Source organism: Pygocentrus nattereri, chromosome 16 (genome assembly GCF_015220715.1).
Source record: "Pygocentrus nattereri isolate fPygNat1 chromosome 16, fPygNat1.pri, whole genome shotgun sequence".
Classification (NCBI taxonomy): Eukaryota; Metazoa; Chordata; class Actinopteri; order Characiformes; family Serrasalmidae; genus Pygocentrus; species Pygocentrus nattereri.
In genome coordinates this window covers 36133425-36153592 of record NC_051226.1, presented here as the reverse complement: position 1 = coordinate 36153592, position 20168 = coordinate 36133425, and the positions used below count along the sequence as shown (strand labels likewise).

At 45.0% G+C, this 20168-nt stretch overlaps 1 protein-coding gene across 1 annotated transcript in view; it reads right to left on the bottom strand.

The window, feature by feature from the left end:
- Positions 1-20075, bottom strand: part of miga2 (mitoguardin 2) — a 28976-nt gene extending 8901 nt beyond the window's left edge. Inside the window, exons 1-15 of the mRNA XM_017725220.2 lie at positions 19993-20075; positions 17264-17558; positions 13616-13823; positions 12964-13079; positions 11739-11859; positions 11208-11326; positions 10971-11088; positions 10763-10869; positions 10499-10611; positions 8533-8605; positions 4501-4587; positions 3115-3213; positions 2422-2556; positions 1846-1899; positions 549-665 (exon numbers count right to left, since the gene is read on the bottom strand). Of these exons, the coding sequence (XP_017580709.1) occupies positions 549-665; positions 1846-1899; positions 2422-2556; positions 3115-3213; positions 4501-4587; positions 8533-8605; positions 10499-10611; positions 10763-10869; positions 10971-11088; positions 11208-11326; positions 11739-11859; positions 12964-13079; positions 13616-13823; positions 17264-17359 (1563 nt within the window). The 5' untranslated portion in view covers positions 17360-17558; positions 19993-20075. The remainder of the gene's footprint in view (positions 1-548; positions 666-1845; positions 1900-2421; positions 2557-3114; positions 3214-4500; positions 4588-8532; positions 8606-10498; positions 10612-10762; positions 10870-10970; positions 11089-11207; positions 11327-11738; positions 11860-12963; positions 13080-13615; positions 13824-17263; positions 17559-19992) is intronic.
- Between the last annotated feature and the right edge of the window lie 93 nt (positions 20076-20168).

The window sequence follows — 20168 nt, the reverse complement described above, 5'->3', positions numbered from 1 at the left end:
TAAGTTTCCACTCAGATTACAGGAGTTATAATCTCAGGTGTGTTGAGATACTAAATGTCATGATAACTCAACAGAATGGTTTTGCCATATTTGCACATTTTTAGTTCTTAATATGGAACTACTTTAAATTCGTGTATACTTTATATTCGTTTTTACATGACCGATTTCCAACACGCTCTACACCAATTATAACTAAGCAGGTTGGGTCCGTTATTGTACCTTTAAAACTGCATGTGAGGTCACAAACGTCACTTCAAACCAGGCTTTACTGGCAGCTTAGTTTTCATATATGCATTGCGCAGTTTGGTGGTATCAGTGTCTTTTGAAACTTGTTTCAAACAATCTCCCATGTAACGTTTAAGTTCTAACATGTTTACATAGCACATTAGAGACGGCACAATACTTACAATACAATACGGCATCTTTTGGATTATAAACAATTTTTTTTAATTGTACACAAAGAATGCTAATAGTAGCCACATCTTAAGAAATAATTCACCCTTTAAACACTATCAATGCACGCAACTACTCTGAAGACTGTTTCTTACCTTGAAAATGGTGCACACCTCACTCAAGTACTGCTTGGGACCCAGGAAACCAAACGCCAGAACCGGGCTCACGTGTTCTGAAATGGCGTAGAAATGGGAAATAAAGCCGTCCGGAACCTGAAACAGACAAATACTCATGCGTTTTTGCATGTCGGAATGACGCTGGCTGTATACACCGAAACCTTCTTGCAACGTCAGTTGCGTAACCTACATAAAACTAAATTGCACTTGAGTTGCAATGATGTAAAGCGAGGTGCAACTAATATCAGCGGCAGTAACACACCATGTGATCATGTCGAACAGCAAACTTTAATACCAGAACAATCGTTAAAAAAGAACAAAACAAAAAAGAAAGAGAAGCAGAAGCCGGTTTATTGGGTGGTTGAAAAAGAAGACCCCCCCTCCAGCCCCCCGACTCCTGTGCTACAACAAACAAGCTTCCCAAAGCTAAAGTTTCTGAAATCAGCCACATTAACTAGCCAGCAAATGCTAATAGCTGTTCACACAGCGGCTCATGTCAGCATTTATTCTTCCTCTAATCTAGAACTATATAGTGAGTTTTTCATACTACGCGCTTCAGCACTCGGCAGCCCCACTAGATTCAATTCACAATAATAGCACTTACAGTTGTCTGGGGCAGATCTAGCAGGGCAGAAATTTCATGAACTTGTGTCAAAGGTGCATCCTATGACAGAGCCATGTTTAAACTTTTATTCAGCAGGGTATACTTTGCTTTTTTTTCATCTGAATTTACATGACCCAATCATAAGGCAAATTATTCAATAACTGCATGAATAAATGCATGAATAAATTTCTTTTTTTTTGTAAAAAAAATGTGTTTTATAATCACACATATCGCCATATGCTTATAATTTACTGCTAAATGGCAAAAATCTTAGAGGCTCTTTGTATTTTTTTTAAATAAAAATTATTTTTACAGAGCAGATCACTGAAGAGACGCCATCTGTTTATAGTTTATAGCCCAGATTTGTGGAAAAGTGGGTCGACTTTCAGTAGAAAAAAAAAACTGAGTTCAGCTTCTTTTATTATAAGGGTTTAAAATGACATCACCATCTATTAGACTGGAGAGTGGAGTCTATGGAGACTGCATGGCTGTGTGCTTGACTTTATACACCTGCTAGCAATGGGTGTAGCTGAAACACCTGAATGAATAATTAGGAGGGGTGTCTGCATACATTTGGCTAAACAGTGTATTTGCTGAATCTTGCTGTTCATGTATGTGAATGCTTTGATTGCAGAGGGCGATTTGTTTATTTTGAAATGTATAAAAACTTACCAACAGTAGTCGTCTCTTAGCTTTCAGCACCGACCAACATGCTGTGGCTAAAGCCTGGCGGGGGGGACAGAGATTAGTATGAAAATAAATGACAGTAGCATTTTTGGCAGACAAAACAATGCACATATACTGTAATGCAGTGGTTCCCAATTCTGGTCTTGAGGAGCTCTATACTTGACTCAACTGCTTACTTACTAAGCCTTTCATGAAGGTCAGGTGTAAAGGCAGTGTTTAAGGGGATAGTAAGCAGCTATGCAGTCCACATACGGACACTAAGCTGCAAAAACTGCCCATTTCCAATTCACTGTTCTTGTGATGTGATCCCATCAGTACCACTTTCATGACGACATCTGTAAACCTGCCCATTCACGCATTTACATATTGCAGACACTGTGACTCCAATCAATACCACTGTTATGCCATCTATAGGCTTAATGGGTGATCACTCCTTAAGCCTATAGCTGTTCAGCCCCGCCCAGTCACACTGAAGTGCTTTTCAGAAAACCACAAAACTTGAGTCAAATGATCTCAAAGCCTGAGATCCACTAAACTAAATGTGGTGGGCTTTTTACGTACCGTCTCTTTAAAACTATCAGACAGCCATCTGTTCCGTAACACTGCGACCACAGAGGTGGGTGGGTTCTCCAGGTCCTCAAAGGCATCCATGAGAATGAAGTCCAGAACAACGTCAAAGAAGTTCATACACACCACCTACGCACAGGCCGAAGGTCAAAGGGTCAAACACACCATTATAAGAGAAATAATTCATCATTTTCTACCAAAATAATAATAATAATAACAATAATACATTTTTCCTAAAACATAATTATATAGTTTTGTTTCTAATAAACAGAAAATAATAAACAAAAATCATGAGGTAAGGAATGGGCCAAGTGCCAAAATAAAAGCACACTGCAGCTCATGTCCTCTTAAAATGATTCTTATTCTGTTACCATGACAACCATTTGACTAACATCGGTTCAGAGGTAAACTAAAATTTGGTATTACAACGAGACAAATTGGCACAAAAACTGCCAAAAGAACATCTTGCGTAGAGTTAAAAACCTAAAGGGGAATTCCACCCATTTTTTAAAATTTCTGAATAATTAAAGCGGAAAGACGTAAACAAAGTCATTCAGAGGGGTCTGATGTGAAACGCTCCGTTCTAGAGAAATTGTTCACAGATGTTTACCGCTTTGTTTACGTCTCGACCACTCAAACATTCTCCTTTAAAAGGAGGACAAAGCGGTTAAGAAAATGCGGACAGACCCCTCGTCCCTCCAGCTCCATCTTGGTGGTGGGCCAGGTCCCCTCGCGCTGAGTGTAGAGCAGCATGTCCTGATAACTCTCCAAAAACGCTTTTGGACTCTGAACACACACAGAACGTGGAAAAGAGGCAGAGAGTGAATGAACTGAGAAACAGCCACATGGGAAATAACACGATTATATTTCTGTTCCACATTTCATAGAGAAAACGGCAAGGACACTCGAGAAATTGAGAAATTATAAGGTTTTTTCTTCCTTTCTTTCACAATGCTGTGATGTGAGATGGTGCGTTTAAGAGAAAGTTTACAGTGGTGGTGATAGGAACCAGAAGTCACCATGACTACAACATTTTTATTTACTCTCCAAAACCAACAGTGAACCTACACTCGCCTACAAGTTTTTATGCAATGCTGAAACTATAAAATAGTGGCAAATCCAAAAAAGGTATTTCTTCTTTGTGTACTACTTTGCCTTTCAGCATCCTGCATGTACCATTCCACTATTATTTTAGGCCAAAATTTTACTTGTAAAACTACCATGAAAACGGTGTTTCAGGCATCAACAATTTTATGTAATATCTTTCGGTGAGGAGCTTTTAGAGGTGGACGTCTGGTTCCCATCACCACCACTGAACAGTTCTGAATCAGTAAGTTTCTCTAGAACAGAGCGTTTCAGACCAAACCGCTCTGAACGACTCGGTTTAGAATGTAACCATTAAATCAGCATCTTTAATTAAAATTCAATAAGGTCCAGTTAAAGAAAATTTCCTCAAGCAAATGTCCTGAACATCATCATGTCTAACTTGCACCATGACTCAGCGCCCTATACTGTTTACTGAAGTAGCCGAGTGGTCATATCAACATCTTATCCACTCTGTCAAATCAAATAAAGCACAATTCAGTCAGATTTTAAGAACATTTATAATCAGTTTTCTCTTTAGATCACGCCATGCAAAATAATCTGGCTCACTTTCTTCTCTGACTGCTGTTTCTCGCCTCGTCCCTCCCCTGTATGCGCATCACTCGCAGGAGTCTCAGTGCTCATTGTAATGCACAGATCTGATTGGCTGAGTAGCATCATGCGTCAGTTACAGTGCATGTGATTGGTCTGTGAGGCTACAGGGCTGCTAAAGCCACCGTAAAGGCTAGAAAAGCTAGGCCAATTAAAACAGGACCACCCCTTCTAAATGAAAAAATTCTCCATAGTTTTATCGGTTATAGGCCCAGGTCTGCATAGGACAGCGTCTGGGTCCAGACTTGGACTGCAGTCCAACAATTAGTGACCTCTGCTTCAGATTACGCTGAAATTTTGGGGGAAAAAGTGTCACTCTTTTAAGACGAATTGTAACTGATACATCGCTCACTACTAGATATGCTTGTGTTTTGGTACCTTGTTGGCTTTAATCATGAGTCCAGTGATCATCTGTTTGCCTGTCTCCATGAAGAAGGTCCTGTGAGTTTCATCCAACAGCAGCAACTACACACACACACACACACACACACACACACACATCAGAACCTACCGACTACCACAAAGAGAGCACACATCAGTAAACAAAGAGACAGTTACAGTGTATATGTGATCATATTCGGGGTGCCTTTTGTCTCGCACTTGTATTGCATTTATAATTACGTATGTAACGTTAAGATAAATACATTTTAAACACAGGTCAAGGTGGTCACAACACGCTAAAACATTATTTATAATGATTTCAACCTCAGATTCTTGGCCTTTGCTCATTTTCTGTGAAGAACATATAAAACAGCCCATTTTCAGTGTCTTCGCTCTCTTCATTCCCCACACTTTTATATTACACAGGGAGTAAAAGTGTGGAGGTGCAGTGTCCTTCACTCTGTTCTCCTCCTACATGGCCTGCTTTGTGTGTGTGTGTGTGTGTGTGTGTGTGTGTGTGTTTTTATATATATATATGTGTGTGTGTGTGTGTGTGTGTGAGGGTGGACAACATAAACAGGCTGCTGACTGGCTACAGCTGCTAAAGGAGAACCCTACGCTGGACACTTATCATATTTTAAACATCTGTTTTGTTTTGTTTTTTTTTTACATAAATTGTTCTGTCTGTACCCTCCCATCGACCCACCACCAATGGGAGGGGCAGTAGTAGGGGTTCGGTGCGTTGTGGATCGGGCAGTGTCCAAAGGCGTGGGCCTTGGTGTTCTGATCCTCGGTTGCTGAAACTGGCTTTTGGAACTTGGAACGTTACCTCACTGGCGGGGAAGGAGCCTGAGTTGGTGCGCGAGGTTGAGAGATACCGGCTAGATATAGTCGGGCTCACCTCAACACACAGCTTGGGCTCTGGGTCCAATCTCCTTGAGAGGGGCTGGACTTTATTCTTTTCTGGAGTTGCCCATGGTGAGAGGCGGCGGGCAGGTGTAGGCTTTCTCATAGCCCCTCGCCTGTATGTTGGGGTTTTCTCCAGTGGACGAGAGGGTAGCTTCCCTACGCCTTCGGGTTGGGGAACGGGTCCTGACTGTTTTCTGTGCTTATGCACCGAACAGCAGTTCAGAGTACCCAGCCTTCTTAGAGTCCTTGGGAAGGTTGCTTGAAAGTGCTCCTCCTGGAGACTCTATTGTCCTACTGGGGGACTTCAATGCTCACGTGGGCAATGACAGTGAGACCTGGAGGGGTGTGATTGGGAGGAATGGCCTCTCTGATCTGAACCCGAGTGGTGTTCAGTTTTTGGACTTCTGCGCAAACCACAGTTTGTCCATCACGAACACCATGTTTGAACACAAGGATGTCCATAAGTGCACATGGCACCAGGACACCCTAGGCCGCAGTTCAATGATTGACTTTGTAGTCGTGTCATCGGACTTGCGGCCATGTGTTTTGGACACTCGGGTAAAGAGAGGAGCTGAGCTGTCAACTGATCACCACCTGGTGGTGAGTTGGATCAGGTGGTGGGGGAAGATGCCGGTCAGACCAGGCAAGCCCAAACGTATAGTGAGGGTTTGCTGGGAACGTCTAGCAGAAGAACCTGTCAGATTGATCTTCAACTCACACCTCCGTCAGAACTTTGACCAGATATCGGGGGAGGTGGGGGACATTGACTCAGAATGGGCCATGTTCCGTTCCTCCATTGCTGAAGCGGCTGACTGTAGCTGTGGCCGTAAGGTAGTTGGTGCCTGTCGGGGCGGTAATCCTCGAACCCGGTGGTGGACCCAGGTGAGAGATGCCGTCAAGCTGAAGAAGGAGTCCTACCGGGCATGGTTGGCCTGTGGGACACCAGAGGCAGCTGGCAGGTATCGACAGGCCAAGTGATCTGCGGCTTCAGTTGTCGCCAAGGCAAAAACCTGTGTATGGGAGGAGTTTGGTGAGGCGTTGGAAAGTGACTAAGTCGGCTCCGAAAAGATTCTGGCAAACCGTCAGGCGACTCAGAAGGGGATAGCAGTGTGCCACTAGCACTGTATATAGTGGAGATGGTGTGCTGCTGACTTCGACTGAAGACGTCATTGGGCGGTGGAAGGAATACTTTGAGGACCTTCTCAATCCCACCGACACGTTCTCCAGTGAGGAGGCTGAGTCTGGGGACATGGGAATAGGCTTGTCCATTACTGAGGCCGAAGTCGCTAAGGTAGTTAAGAAGCTCCTTGGTGGCAAGGCTCCAGGGGTGGATGAGATCCGCCCTGAGTTCCTCAAGGCTCTGGATGTTGTGGGGCTGTCTTGGCTGACACGCCTTTTCAACATTGCGTGGACATCGGGGGCGGTGCCACTGGATTGGCAGACTGGGATGGTGGTGCCTCTTTTTAAAAAAGGGGACCGGAGGGTGTGTTCCAATTACAGGGGAATCACACTCCTCAGCCTCCCTGGCAAGGTCTATGCAGAGGTACTGGAGAAGAGAGTCCGGCTTATAGTCGAACCTCGGATCCAGGAGGAACAGTGCGGGTTCCGCCCTGGTCGTGGAACACTGGACCAACTCTTCACCCTCTCCAGGATTCTGGAGGGTTCATGGGAGTTTGCCCAACCAGTCCACATGTGCTTTGTGGATCTGGAGAAGGCATTCGACTGTGTTCCCCGGGGTATTCTGTGGGAGGTGCTTCGGGAGTACGGGGTACATGGCTCTTTGCTACGAGCCATTCAGGCCCTGTACAAACAAAGCTGGAGTTTGGTTCGCATAGCCGGCAGTAAGTCAGACTCGTTCCCAGTGAGAGCTGGACTCCGTCGGGGCTGCCCTTTGTCACCGATTCTATTCATAATTTTTATGGATAGAATTTCTAGGCGCAGTCAAGGGATGGAGGGTGTCCGGTTTGGTGACCTCAGGGTCACATCGCTGCTGTTTGCAGATGATGTGGTCCTATTGGGGACATCAGGCCGTGAACTTCAGCTTTCGCTGGATCGGTTTGCAGCCGAGTGTGAAGCGGCTGGGATCAGAATCAGTACCTCTAAATCCGAGACCATGGTTCTCAGGCGGAAAAGGGTGGAGAGCCCTCTCTGGGTCGGGGATAGGCTCTTGCCTCAAGTGGAGGAGTTCAAGTATCTCGGGGTCTTGTTCACGAGTGATGGTACAAGGGAGCGGGAGATTGGCAGGCGGATTGGTGCTGGGTCAGCAGTGATGCTGGCTCTTTACCGGTCTGTTGTGGTAAAGAAAGAGCTGAGCCATAAGGCAAGGCTCTCGATTTACCGGTCGATCTACGCTCCCACCCTCACCTATGGTCATGAGCTTTGGGTAATGACCGAAAGAATAAGATCGCGAATACAAGCGGCCGAAATGAGTTTCCTCCGCAGGGTGTCTGGACTCTCCCTTAGAGATAGGGTGAGAAGTTCAGTCATCCGGGAGGGACTCGGAGTAGTGCTTCTTCACGTCGAGAGGAGCCAGCTGAGGTGGTTCGGGCATCTGGTTAGGATGCCTCCTGGACGCCTCCCTCGGGAGGTGTCACTGGCGAGTCCACCTGGGAGGAAACCCCGGGGAAGACCCAGGAAACGCTGGCGCGACTATATCGCCCAGCTGGCCTGGGAGCGCCTCGGAATCCCCCTTGGAGAGCTGGTGGAAGTGGCTGGGGAAAGGGAGGTCTGGGCTTCATTGCTTAGGATGCTGCCCCCGCGACCCGAACCCCGGAGAAGCGGAAGATAATGGATGGATGGATGGATGGATGTTCTGGCTGTATTGATTTAACAATAATGTGGTGGGTCCACCAGACCACTGAGTAACAAACACATCAACACCACAAATGGGTTAAATGATTGTGTGCTTTTTGGGACACTTATGCTGAGCGGCCCCTTGCGGATTTAGGTCTCATAACGTTGACTTCGAAATTGGGTTGATAATTTGCAAAATATTTTTTTACATAATGTATTTAAAAGTACAATATTTGACACAAACAAACAAGGAAAAAAGGCCCATCTGACAGCCCTACTCTGTGTGTGTGTGTGTGTGTGTGTGTGTGTGTGTGTGTGTGTACTGACGTGGAAAGCCTGTCGGACGCAGTGTAGCTTGGCCAGGAAGTCCTGATCACTGTAACACTCCAGCATCTCCGTCCTGTAGAGCACAAACATAACATTGCTGTCGGAAGAAAAACTCATATCTCCAAAATGATTCGCAGGAAAAGTAAAAAAAAACCTTCTTCACTTTTAATGGAAGTCAATGGAGCCAGACTGTTTCCCATTTATTTTGGGTCATTGGTTTTAGTCCATTTATCATGAGATTTCCACACAATGTAAAGGGCAACAGGCATTTTCAAACTGTCAAAAACTGAAATGTGTATATATATATATATATATATATATATATATATATATATATATATATATATATATATATATATATATAATAAATAAACAAACGGAGATACGAGATTTTCCTCCGACAACAGCGATAAACAGTGTTTCAGCAGCGTGTTGCTGCACTCAGTACTCCACACCCATTCCTCACTCTCTGTGCTCAGAGGGAACAGGCATTTTTGTAGCATGTAGTTCGGCGACGAGACTGAATTTCTTGAGAAGAATGATTTTTAAACTACTCCGGCAGATCGACAGATACAGAAATATATCACTGTATTTACAGCCTGTCAAACAAAACCACTTTAGATGGTGAAGTAAAGCTTTTTCTGTAGGTCAGTTGCGGCTTATTATTCACTTTTTGTAGTAGGAAACATTTTTATCACCCCAAATTAATCAGAAAATAAAGACAAAATCTGGGCAATATAGATAAACCTCTCAATACTGCTGTTTAACTCTAGCCCTGCAGACCAGACAGAAACACTGCTAAGGCTACGTTCACATTACTAGGCTGAAGTGGCACAAGTCTGATCTTTGTCCCCCTAACGTGACTCAGATCTGATCGGAGTCACTTACATAAGTGGTTCTAGATCGGATAATGACCTTAATGTGACGTTCAGATCGGAATTCGTGTGCACCGTCATTCAGCGTTACCATGGCAGCAGCGCCGAACAGACGTTAAAGCCTGTAAACGGCTGAAAAGCAGCTCATCTCCCCTTTTTGTCCTTCGTCTGGCTCGAATGACGAAGCTGAGAGCTGATCAGAGTTAATGATCTTCTCAGCGAAGCTTGTTCTGCTCGTTAGTTTGTGCTGATGATGCAGTGATTCAGTCACGTGACGTTCCTGAGTAGGATGAGCTCATTTCGGGATGCCGGTTCATCACATTAATGACAGATTTGAATCGCGTACCTAAACGACTGTGAGGCTTCGTATCAGAGAGATCGGATCTGAGGATGAACGCGGCTTCTTATCTGAATTTTTCATTCCGCCTTAAATGGAGCGGCAGTTAGATTCTGACACCTGCGCAGGTATCTGAATCTATCTGTAGCACCATTTAAGGTGAAACTGAAAATTAAAATAAACTTGGTGCTTCAACCTTTTCACCAAATTTCCCAAGTCATTTGTCTCACATGTGTGTCCCATATATTTAAGGCCACGGCCTCGTCTGACGCGGCTGAATGAGTCAGACGGCTTCTCGGGGAGAGGAAACAGAAGCGCAGCACTTGCTTTAGCGTCCGTGTTGGGCTAAGGGGAACCTCAAAAGGTCAGCCATTCCTTTATGTCCGCTGCCCGACATGACACTGCAGATGCAGCGGACTAGACAGCAGGAGGTGATCGTGGGTCTGCTGCGTTTTCACTGAGCTCAGTTCTGAGCCCAATTCAGCCTGCGGTGTAGCTGATTTAAAAAATGGCAAGCTGGCCAAAGAAAACAATACACAAAAGAAAATAAAAACTCATTAAGCCTGACTTAATACGCTGCTGCCACCTACTGGATAGTTTTGCATTGCAGCATCAAACGTTTAAAATTATGGCTAATTATGAAAAGGAAATATTATTTAAGGGTTATATGAGAACAAATATAATGGCAATTGTTCAGAAACACCAACTTGTAAAATGCCATTTGGGCCAGTGTGAGCTGAATATTATACACTACCTGAATGATCTACACGACACTTTTCCTTCGGTCACTAAACTCAGAGCCTCTTCATACAGAGCTGCAGGCCTCAGTGGCTGATACACCTCATCTAGAGAGAAAGCATCAAACAGCTGGGAGAGAGAGGGGGGAGGGGGAGCAAGAGAGAGAGAGAGAGAGAGAGAGAGAGAGAGAGAGAGAGAGAGAGAGAGAGAGAGAGAGAGAGAGCTTAATAAGAACAGTTACACCACAGGTAACTCTCCGAGCGTCGAGAGGAGTCCTGACCTCAGCTGCAGAGAAGAAAGAATCGTCGGACGTGATGGTTGCGGCGTCGTCGTCCTGCAGCCGATGGGAGCTCTCCACTGTGGGCAGAATCAATGTGCCTTCACTTTCTAACAAAACAAACAAGACACCGAATACACAGTGGATGTTAAACACACAGCAGGACGGTCTTCGTGTGAATGTAAGTGCTTTCGACTGCGTGTGAACTCACCCAGGTCAGCCAGCAGGCTGTCAGGAGGTATAGTGCTGCCGAAATCTTCCTGCAGATGATAAGCACGGTGCAGGAGAAACTCCAGTTTCTCTGCAAACTTCCGATGACGTGATTCGGGCTGTGGGAATCAACGTGCACAGGACTTACTTTCACCTGAAAGTCCTGTTACATTTACTGAAGAGGGTGCATGTGTGAAAACGCCTCATGTTGAGTGTTTTAATTAAGTGTGTGTTTTACCGTGAGCGCTGCCCCCTGCAGGGCGAGGCTGTTACTGGCAGAGGCCTCAGTCTGGGTTCTGTGCCTGACATTAAGAGCCTGCTCCCATTTCTGAAGCGCCTCTTCAAACAGCTCCATACCTACAGATAAGAATTACAGCATTATTATATAAGCGGCTCTAACTACAGCAGGCAGAACACAATTAAATAAACGTTTTAATGCAGAAGTTCAGCAAAAAAAACCAATCCAATTTATACGACTAAGGAACTAAAGGGATATCTTTTACCAATCTAGCACGAATGCATCATGAAGCTATTATAAACATAACAACATTCCTCTGTAGACAGGATGTGCAAACAGACGTGAAGGGTTTTATTATCGATTCTTAACTGTATGGTTCCATATCAGCTATAGAGCAAAACCTAACCATGATGAAAACTACCCTTAAAAGCCTACTACTTAAAAGAAGTAGAGGCTGCATCACGACTTTTGACAAAAACCACCAAAGAGCCGTCTTTTAATGCTATTGTAAGCTTTTTTGGGCTAGATTACCCATGATGTACAGGTTTTCTGCGTTTGCATCTTCTATGGCTCCAGGCTCCTCTGCCACTGGCTCCGCCTCCCACGGTGTGGCTGCAGCAGCTGGCTGGTTTGGAGAAGAAGGAAGTCGTGCCTGCAAAACACAAGCACAGCCAGCGAGTCATGCTGAAATTAAACTTAAAACTGAACTGGTGTGTATATCATACTATAGTAATGCTGTATGATGAACTGGAATGTTTGCGATTTATTTGGTTTCGAACTTTCTGCAAAAGACTGGGCCGCGAGCTGACTGGGCCGTAAGACGGGAGTCTTTCACCGTGTTAGTAGAGTTCGACTGGGCCATGGGCTGACACTTTTCAGAGTCTGAGTGGGCCGTGAACAAAGATTTTTCAAAACTGCAGCGGTGTGAGACTGGGTCGCAGGCTGGAAGATTCACTACCATAGCAGAGTGTGACTGGGCCAATGCCTGGGAGACCTTTCATTGCGGAAGCAAATTTCAACTGGGCCACAGGCTGGGTGCGGATTTTAACTGGGTCGTGAGCAAGCCAGGAGACACTTTACTGCCATAGTGGGGTTTGACTGATCCATGACCCGGGAGACTTTTCACTACGTTTGTGAAGTTTGACTGGGCCACAAGCCGGGAACTCTCGCTGTAGTGGAGTTTGGCTGGGCCACAGGCCAAGTGACTCTCTGAGGTAGCCGAATATGACTGGGCCGTGAACAGGGAGACTTCACCACAAAGGCAGAGTTTGTCCTGGGCGCAGGCTGTGAGACTTCTCACCCAGGATTATCACCACAGCACTGGGCCGTGAGCCAGAAATTTGGGGGAGGGTGCATCATGATGGCAGAATTTAATTCAGCTGCAAGTTGGGAGACTCTTTACCATGGAAGTGGAGTTTGTGCCGTGACATTCTTTGAACCGGGACAATCTTTACTGCTGTAGCAGAGTGTGACTGGGCCTCAGGCTGGAAAACCTTTCACCCCCTACACACTGTTTGTCTGGGCCACAAACCAGTAGAATTTTCACCGTGGTAGCGGAGTCTGACTGGGATGTAAGCTGTAAGACTGGTCAGGAGGTTTCTCCATGCCAGCAGGGGAACTGCAAGTGTTTTGTTTGCTGTCGATTTGTAGTGCTGTTGTAACTGTTAAGTGTCCTGGGGTTTGCGAAAGGTGTACATAAATATAACCTTTATTATTATTATTATTATTATTATTATTATCATCAGTATTATCATACCGAAGCAATGCTGTGTGATGAACTGGAGTGTTTGCTGGCAGCGAGTGACGAGATTCCACTCATTGTGTCATTGCTGCGAGTACTAGGGCTCATCATCTGCCGTCCTGGAAACGGACCTGAAAACAAGCAAAGCCACATTAAAAACGTTACATTAATAAAACTATAAAAAGCCCTCAGGGTCTGTACTCATCAAAGCCAAGAGAAAGTCCACTTCCAAGGAAACGTTTATGGGAACAAGAACTGGAAGCTTATACTTCACCACTTAACATGCAAACTGCAAGCCTAAAATTATCCTCAAACAACAGAGAACTGCCAAGTAATCTCAAAAAGACTTGCTTCTCCTTTTATATAGAAAGCAGGTCATTCAGTGTCAGTAACCACATGCAAGGCTATCTGAAATCACTTAATGTGCCATTAGGGTTAAATACGTTAAGTCAAGTGAGCATGTCTGAAACAGATATAGCCGGGTGCTCCCTCGGACAAGAGTGTGATGATTTAGATTCATCGACTACGTAATTAAATGAGTGGCTACTTTGCCCAGTGCAGAACTAAAGACGCAAACATGTCTTTGCTGATGAGCTACATTTGTCAGTAAGCGGACTCTGTAAACGGTGTGAAGGAGGCGGTGATGAAGGCAGATGTGCATCCTCACCCCTCTTCAGCGAAGCCGGTCTGCCGGAGCGAAGCAGCTGTTCAGGAATGCCCACCGGCTTCACCGCCGACTTCTCCGCTGGCTGCTTCCTCTTCCGGCCCCGCCGCTTCAGGTGATGCGCCGTCAGCGCCAGGGCGACGCTGCCCAGAGCCGTCGCAAACAACACCTTCTTCAGGCTGGGAGTCAACCGCAGCTGAGAGAAAATAGACTGAGAGAGGAGAAAATATGGTGTGGGGGGCGAGAAAGGGAGGAGACATGTGAGACAGAGAGGAGCATCAGAAACATGGAGGCAGGGCAGGGGGTGCCATTATATAAACTATTACAGTCAATGTTCAATCAAAACCTTTAAATCTTACTGGCTTTTACATTGTATGAACATTTCAACATGAACGGACCAATGGAAACGGTGCAAAGTGACTAATTAAATCTTGTTATATTAATGTACATTAAAAGTTTATCAATTATTTATTCCCCTATAATGAAGTTTTCTGAAGATAATGACAATATCCAGACGTAGATGTTACCCTCTTTAGTTGCAGCTCTAAATGCATCTTTAACACACACTTTTTTGGATATAACTAGTATAATAATAGTAGTAGCCATCCCATAGAAGCAATGATAATAATACTATTATAATTCAATAATAACCATACAGTTTCGTACTAAAATACACCGGTAGTTTTTAAATTAAATTCAAGTTACTATTTCACATTGTTAATATTTTATATTTTTTCAAAATAAATATGATTTATTTTAATTACATAATTTATTCATTAAATATTTAATGTGTAATTATATATTTAAATGATATAATATTTAAGTATTTAAGTATTAAGGCCCATGGAAAAGCTGACAATTTTATTTTATATTTTAAGGTTTTTTTTCCCTCCAGTATGTAAAACTCAGATAAAAATAAATAATACAATTTTTTTTTATTTACTGATATTTTTATGCACTAAAATGAGATAAAATGGCCAATTTAAATTTCCTGTAACAAAAAAAATGACATATACATATAAAATACATATTATTTATATAGATAGTTTCAGATATGATAAACTACATAACTGAACTTTTATGAACGAATGTGTTGAATTTTACTCCGGATCCAGACGTTTTTGCAGAATTCTTGCTGGGTGGGAACAGCCAGCCGTCTAAACTCAGCCTATTCTTTTTTCAACCTGAACCCAATTAGACACCCGCACACTTTCATGAAACCAAACTAAGCCGTGAAATCTGATAAACTGTCTAAGCGAAAGTGAGCATGAGCTCACGGCTCCTTCCTGAGGACACAAAGGGAAGCACAGTTAGTTTAAAGGAAAACAAACGAAGAGGGAGACAAACAGAGAGAAAGGAGAAACTCAAGACACCCTCAAAACATCTGGAACTGAAAGGAAAACTGCTTTCCGCCCTGGAGATGGAGACACAGACAGTGATCAGACTCCTGCACTGAAGTTTAAACTATGGCTGGAGGGTAGAGACCAGAGCTGAAGCAGAGGAGACCTGATCGGTTTGGCATGTTGGGAACACGTGTTTGTAGCTGAAGAGATTTAGTTCCAGCACATCTACTCTACCAGCTCCACTGAGCAGACAGCAGCAGGCCTTCCCATCCTGAGGGACTTAGAACCTCAGTTTCAGTCCAGTTTCTAAACAGAAATTTGGGCAAGTTAACGATCAATAATCTACAACTGATGTTTATCTGTTTGCAGCGGGAGTTGGTCAGAGCGCTAATGCTGGGGCAAACTCAGGTCACGGTAAGATAAGACTCGATTAGCTGAGGCAAAGGTAAGATCAGCCATTCCAGCGTATGTGCACTGCAGGCAGACGACGATGGCGGTCAGAGTAGCCAATAATCAGTCTTTAGGGGTCACTTTACATTCTCACAGACTGAAACTGGGTCTAGGGTCAGCCTAGAACAAGGGTCGCAACCCAAATGTCAAGACGAGACAATGTGTCTCACGAAACGAAAACAGACTTACTTCTCTCTGCTTTAAGCTTTAGCTCAGCTATAGCTGCTTTTCTCACATCTCTGGCAGGACACTTTCCCTCTAAAGTAGATCAGTTTCGTCTCTTGATTTTCTACGAGGCTTCTCGGTTTCTCATTTGCTCGCTTCTTGTTCAAACTGTCCTGTTCACGAGGCCGAAGTCGCTTCTCAACCGAACTCCCGTTCCACCTTAACTGCTGCACCGTTAGGGCGAATTAAGGTGGAACGGGAGAATTCAGATAAGAAGCTGGTGGTTGAGAAGCGACTTCAGCCTCGTGACTTTTTAGATTAGATTGATTAGATTAAGTGACCCTTATTAGTCCCACAATGAGGAAATTTCACCTCCTCATTTAACCCATCCATGCAGTGAAACACCACATACACACTAGTGAACACACACACACTAGGGGGCAGTGAGCATGCTTGCCCAGAGCGGTGGGCAGCCCTATCCGCAGCGCCCGGGGAGCAGTTGGTGGTTGGGTGTCTTGCTCAAGGACACCTCAGTCATGTGCTGTCGGCTCTGGGGATCGAACGGGCAACTTCCCGGCCACAACCATGACTGCCCCTTAGGGTTTGACAGTTTCTCGTTGCAGGTTAAACGTATCAGGAAATCAGCTGGAATGATTATTAAATCAAATCCATTTATCTCCTTATTATTGATGTTTATCTTAAATCTTTCTCTTTTTCCTTTTCCTGAGATACTAACAAAGCGAGACTGTTGTCTGTGTTGCTATGGTGACCGACAGTCTGCGCTGATCTTCAGGGTTAAAGGGTGAAGCAGCAGTTCTACATTAACTCCAGCGTTTAAGACCATTTGCTGTTAAACTGTGTTGAAGGATCAGCAGAGCTTTATTTTACTGTAGAGAGGATTATTTTATTATTACCTACTGATCTGATTCAGCTGTGGAGCCGCAACAGGGCAGTAAAAGAGCCGCTCGTTGCCGAGCCTCATCCTAGAGTTAAAGATGGAACGGCACCAGAAAGCAGGATCATTATGCAGATGAATGCAGTTCCATTTATAGCTTAATTGTAAATAATGTCAATGCCATTCTGATCACGTAACTTTCTGACATCATTTGAAGAGAGTACAAAAAGATCTTGGCAAGTATTTGTGATGAAATGGTTTAGGTGACTATTGACTTCCAGTGTTTGTTAGGACGTTAGCATCCTAAGCAATGAGGCCCAGACCGCCAGCTGGGCAATATAGTCACACCAGCGTGTCCTGGGTCTTCACCCTCTTGAGTGGACTTGCCTGTGACACCTCCCGAGGGAGGCATTCAGGAGGCATCCTAACCAGATGCCCGAACCACCTCAGCTGGCTCCTCTCGACGTGGAGAAGCAGCGGCTCTACTCCGAGTCCCTCCCGGATGACTGAACTTCTCACCCTATCTCTAAGGGAGAGTCCAGACACCCTGCGGAGGAAACTCATTTCAGCCCCTTGTATTTGCGATCTCAATCTTTCGGTCATTACCCAAAGCTCATGACCACAGGTGAGGGTGGGAACGTAGATCGAACCTAGCAGCTCTACTTCTGAATTAAAGAAGCAAAATGTGCAGCTGCAATCATGCACATTTCACCCAACCCGTTTCTTTAAGGGGCTAAAAGTGTTGAACGGAGGGGACCTTTGTGCCCAGGTGTGCTACTGTAGGTAAGATGTCCGTACCTGGCCGAAGGTGGAGTACAGAAACACAGGTATCTCAGCCACGGTCATGGCTAAGGCCTGCATGATGGACACCCCCTCTGCACTTCTGACAGACATCGCCGCGCCGCTCCACCCCTCCCACCACTCCACGTGCAGCCTTCACATCCACAGTCCTGCCCTCAGGCCTTCACACTGACCACAGATCAGTCCAAACAGGGCGGCGGTCACTGGCCTTGTTCTATGTAGCCTGGGTTAGAACTGATCCAGAGTCAGGCCTTTGGCTTCTCATGGTTCCATGGCTGATCATCACGGTTGCCTGGAAACAGCAGAAAGGTGCTTATCAGACTGATTGGTTACTTTTAGTGCCTTTGCTTAAATAAACAGTACAACAAGCTCACATTTCAACACACAGTGGACGTTGCTTGGCAAGAGCGCAAACCAACGCCAGGTAGTCATGTTACTCTGATATTTCTTAACATGATTTGGCACGGACATCAAAAGGACAACGAAGTGGGCGCTCGGTGAGTCATGGGCCTCTCCTGAACGCACATACGAAGAAAAAGCTGCGTAGATGCCTTCAATGTACCGTATACTCAGCCTGTTCTGCTACAGTCCCTAAAACCTAGCAAACCTAACGTCAAGGACCCAAATCATGGAAAACGACATCTTCCTCAAAGCTCCTTTTCCAAAATAAAAGTCTGTCGCAGTATGTAAAGCTTCAGAACAGCCAGCCTACGGAAGTCTACCGCTGCCTGCTTCAGCTACTGCTTTTCAAATGAGGAACACTAGGTAGCCAATCAGAACAGAGCTAATTTACATACAGCATTCTATAAACAAAGCCGTTTGAAGACGTGTAGATTCCGTCAAAGTTCCAAACCACGCCATTCACTCCCCACTCCATGAAGTCCATACATCCTGACAAAACAGCCCATTTTGAATTGTTTGTGATGTCACAAGAACTCATTTACACATCGCCACCTATTTGGCCTTCAGCAGTTCAGCACGCTCACTAATACAGAAGGGGGTGTTTCAGCTTCACATGCTTTCTTTGAATGAGGCACAACACAGGACGACCAATCAGAACAGAGCTCGTTTACATGTAATACTCTTAAAGGCAGAGTAACAAGAACATTCGCGAGGATAAAAAGCGGTCAGCGCTCATGAGGAACAAACTGTGACCACACAAGCACGCAAAAGTCAGAAGTGCATCTCGGGGGGGGGGGGACAATATATGAGAAAAATGGAGGATATGGACCCTTTAATGGCCCCGAAATAAAAACAGCACGTTCAATTCAATTCTGAGAGATAAAGAGAGTTACATACAAAGGAATGGTGACTGTTTTCAGCCCGAAAACCCAAACAAATGCTAAAATAATAAAAAATAAAAAAGTAAAACTGGAAAAAATGCGGGACATGGGCCCTTTAAGTCAACGGGGCTTTAGTGAACCGACCCTTGTGAAAGTGTCAGCTTGACCACATTAGAGTTCACATGTCTCATATCACTGAAACGAACGTGCAGGTCATTAGACCTGGAGCCGGCAGCGAACGATTCTCAGTGGTGAGCAGTGAAGGAATGCAGACTGGCAAGGTCCTCCTAGCTAAGCTGGGCTGGAGCCTTTTGAGGACCTCTCTGGTTTTAAACAAAAGGCGGCTCTTCTGCCGCACTCACCGTGTAGGCAGTAAAACCAGCAGACATGACATGTTCCCTCTGCACTTGGTCCTGCTGTCTGCGGCTGTGTCCCAATACTCAACAGTCTGGCTATATTGGCAGCTTCCCATCTCAGTAAACAGCGCACCTGCATCCCATCTGCACTAGATGTTATTTCCCAGGCCTGATTCAACTCACAGGCACATTATAAAGCCCTGCGTGGGATTAAAATGTGGGTTTTGGAGCAGATCAGCACTAAAATGTGCGCTACAAAGGAAGCAAGGTTGACAGACCGTGACTTACAAGCATCCATTGAACTGAAAGGGGAATTCCACCCATGTTTCAAAATTTCTCACTAATTCAGTCCTGGCTGTGTAAACAGTCATCCGAAAGGGTTTGATGTGAAACAGCTCACTGCAGAGACTCAGGTGGCTTTACAGTGGTGGTGCTAGGAAGCTGCTGAACCTCGATCAACACGAATACAGCCATTCTATTTACTATCCAGAGAACCTACACGAGTCCTCTGAGTTATATGAAATGATGATGACACATCAGTCATTAATATGAAATAATACGTTTTCTTTAGGGACTATTTTGCTGTGCAGTGCCCTGCACTTATATCCCTCCGCGACGAACGGATGAATGACTGGATTAAAACATTTTAAGCCCAGACTTTAGCACGCAACTACCATAAAACAGTGTCTCATGGCCATTTCATGCAATACGTTCTGTGAGGGGGCTTTTAGAGGTGGACGTCTGGTTCCTATCACCACCACTGCGGGCAGTTCTGACTCTATAATTTATCTAGCTATGCAGAATTTCTGATAAATCGGTGGAGTTTCCCTTTAATATACTAGTCAGCTCCATAAGGAGGCAAGTCAGCTCAGTGGGTATTGGGACGGACCCAATGTCTCTACAAGCAGCACGGCCAGTTAGCCTGCTAGCTACTCGCCAGCAGCAGCCACGGCAGTCCATCGCACCGCGGCCGTTTCGAGACAAACTAATGACCGTTTCGTAGGAAGTGGTCCATTAAAAACCATTAAAACGTTCAGAAATCCGCCACTGAGAGACACAGAGCTGAAAACCAAGCGGGCATACTCACTCCCTCTCACACTGCGGCTGCAGAAGGACGTTCCCAGCGACGCCGCATTTCACGTACGAACATCACTTTCGCTGTGGGCGGGGCGAAGCTTGACCGACAGCTGGTCTGACCAATAGCAGCGCTTTCTCGATAAAACTGGACCAATCGAGTCGCAAGACGGGCGGGCGTGTTACCTC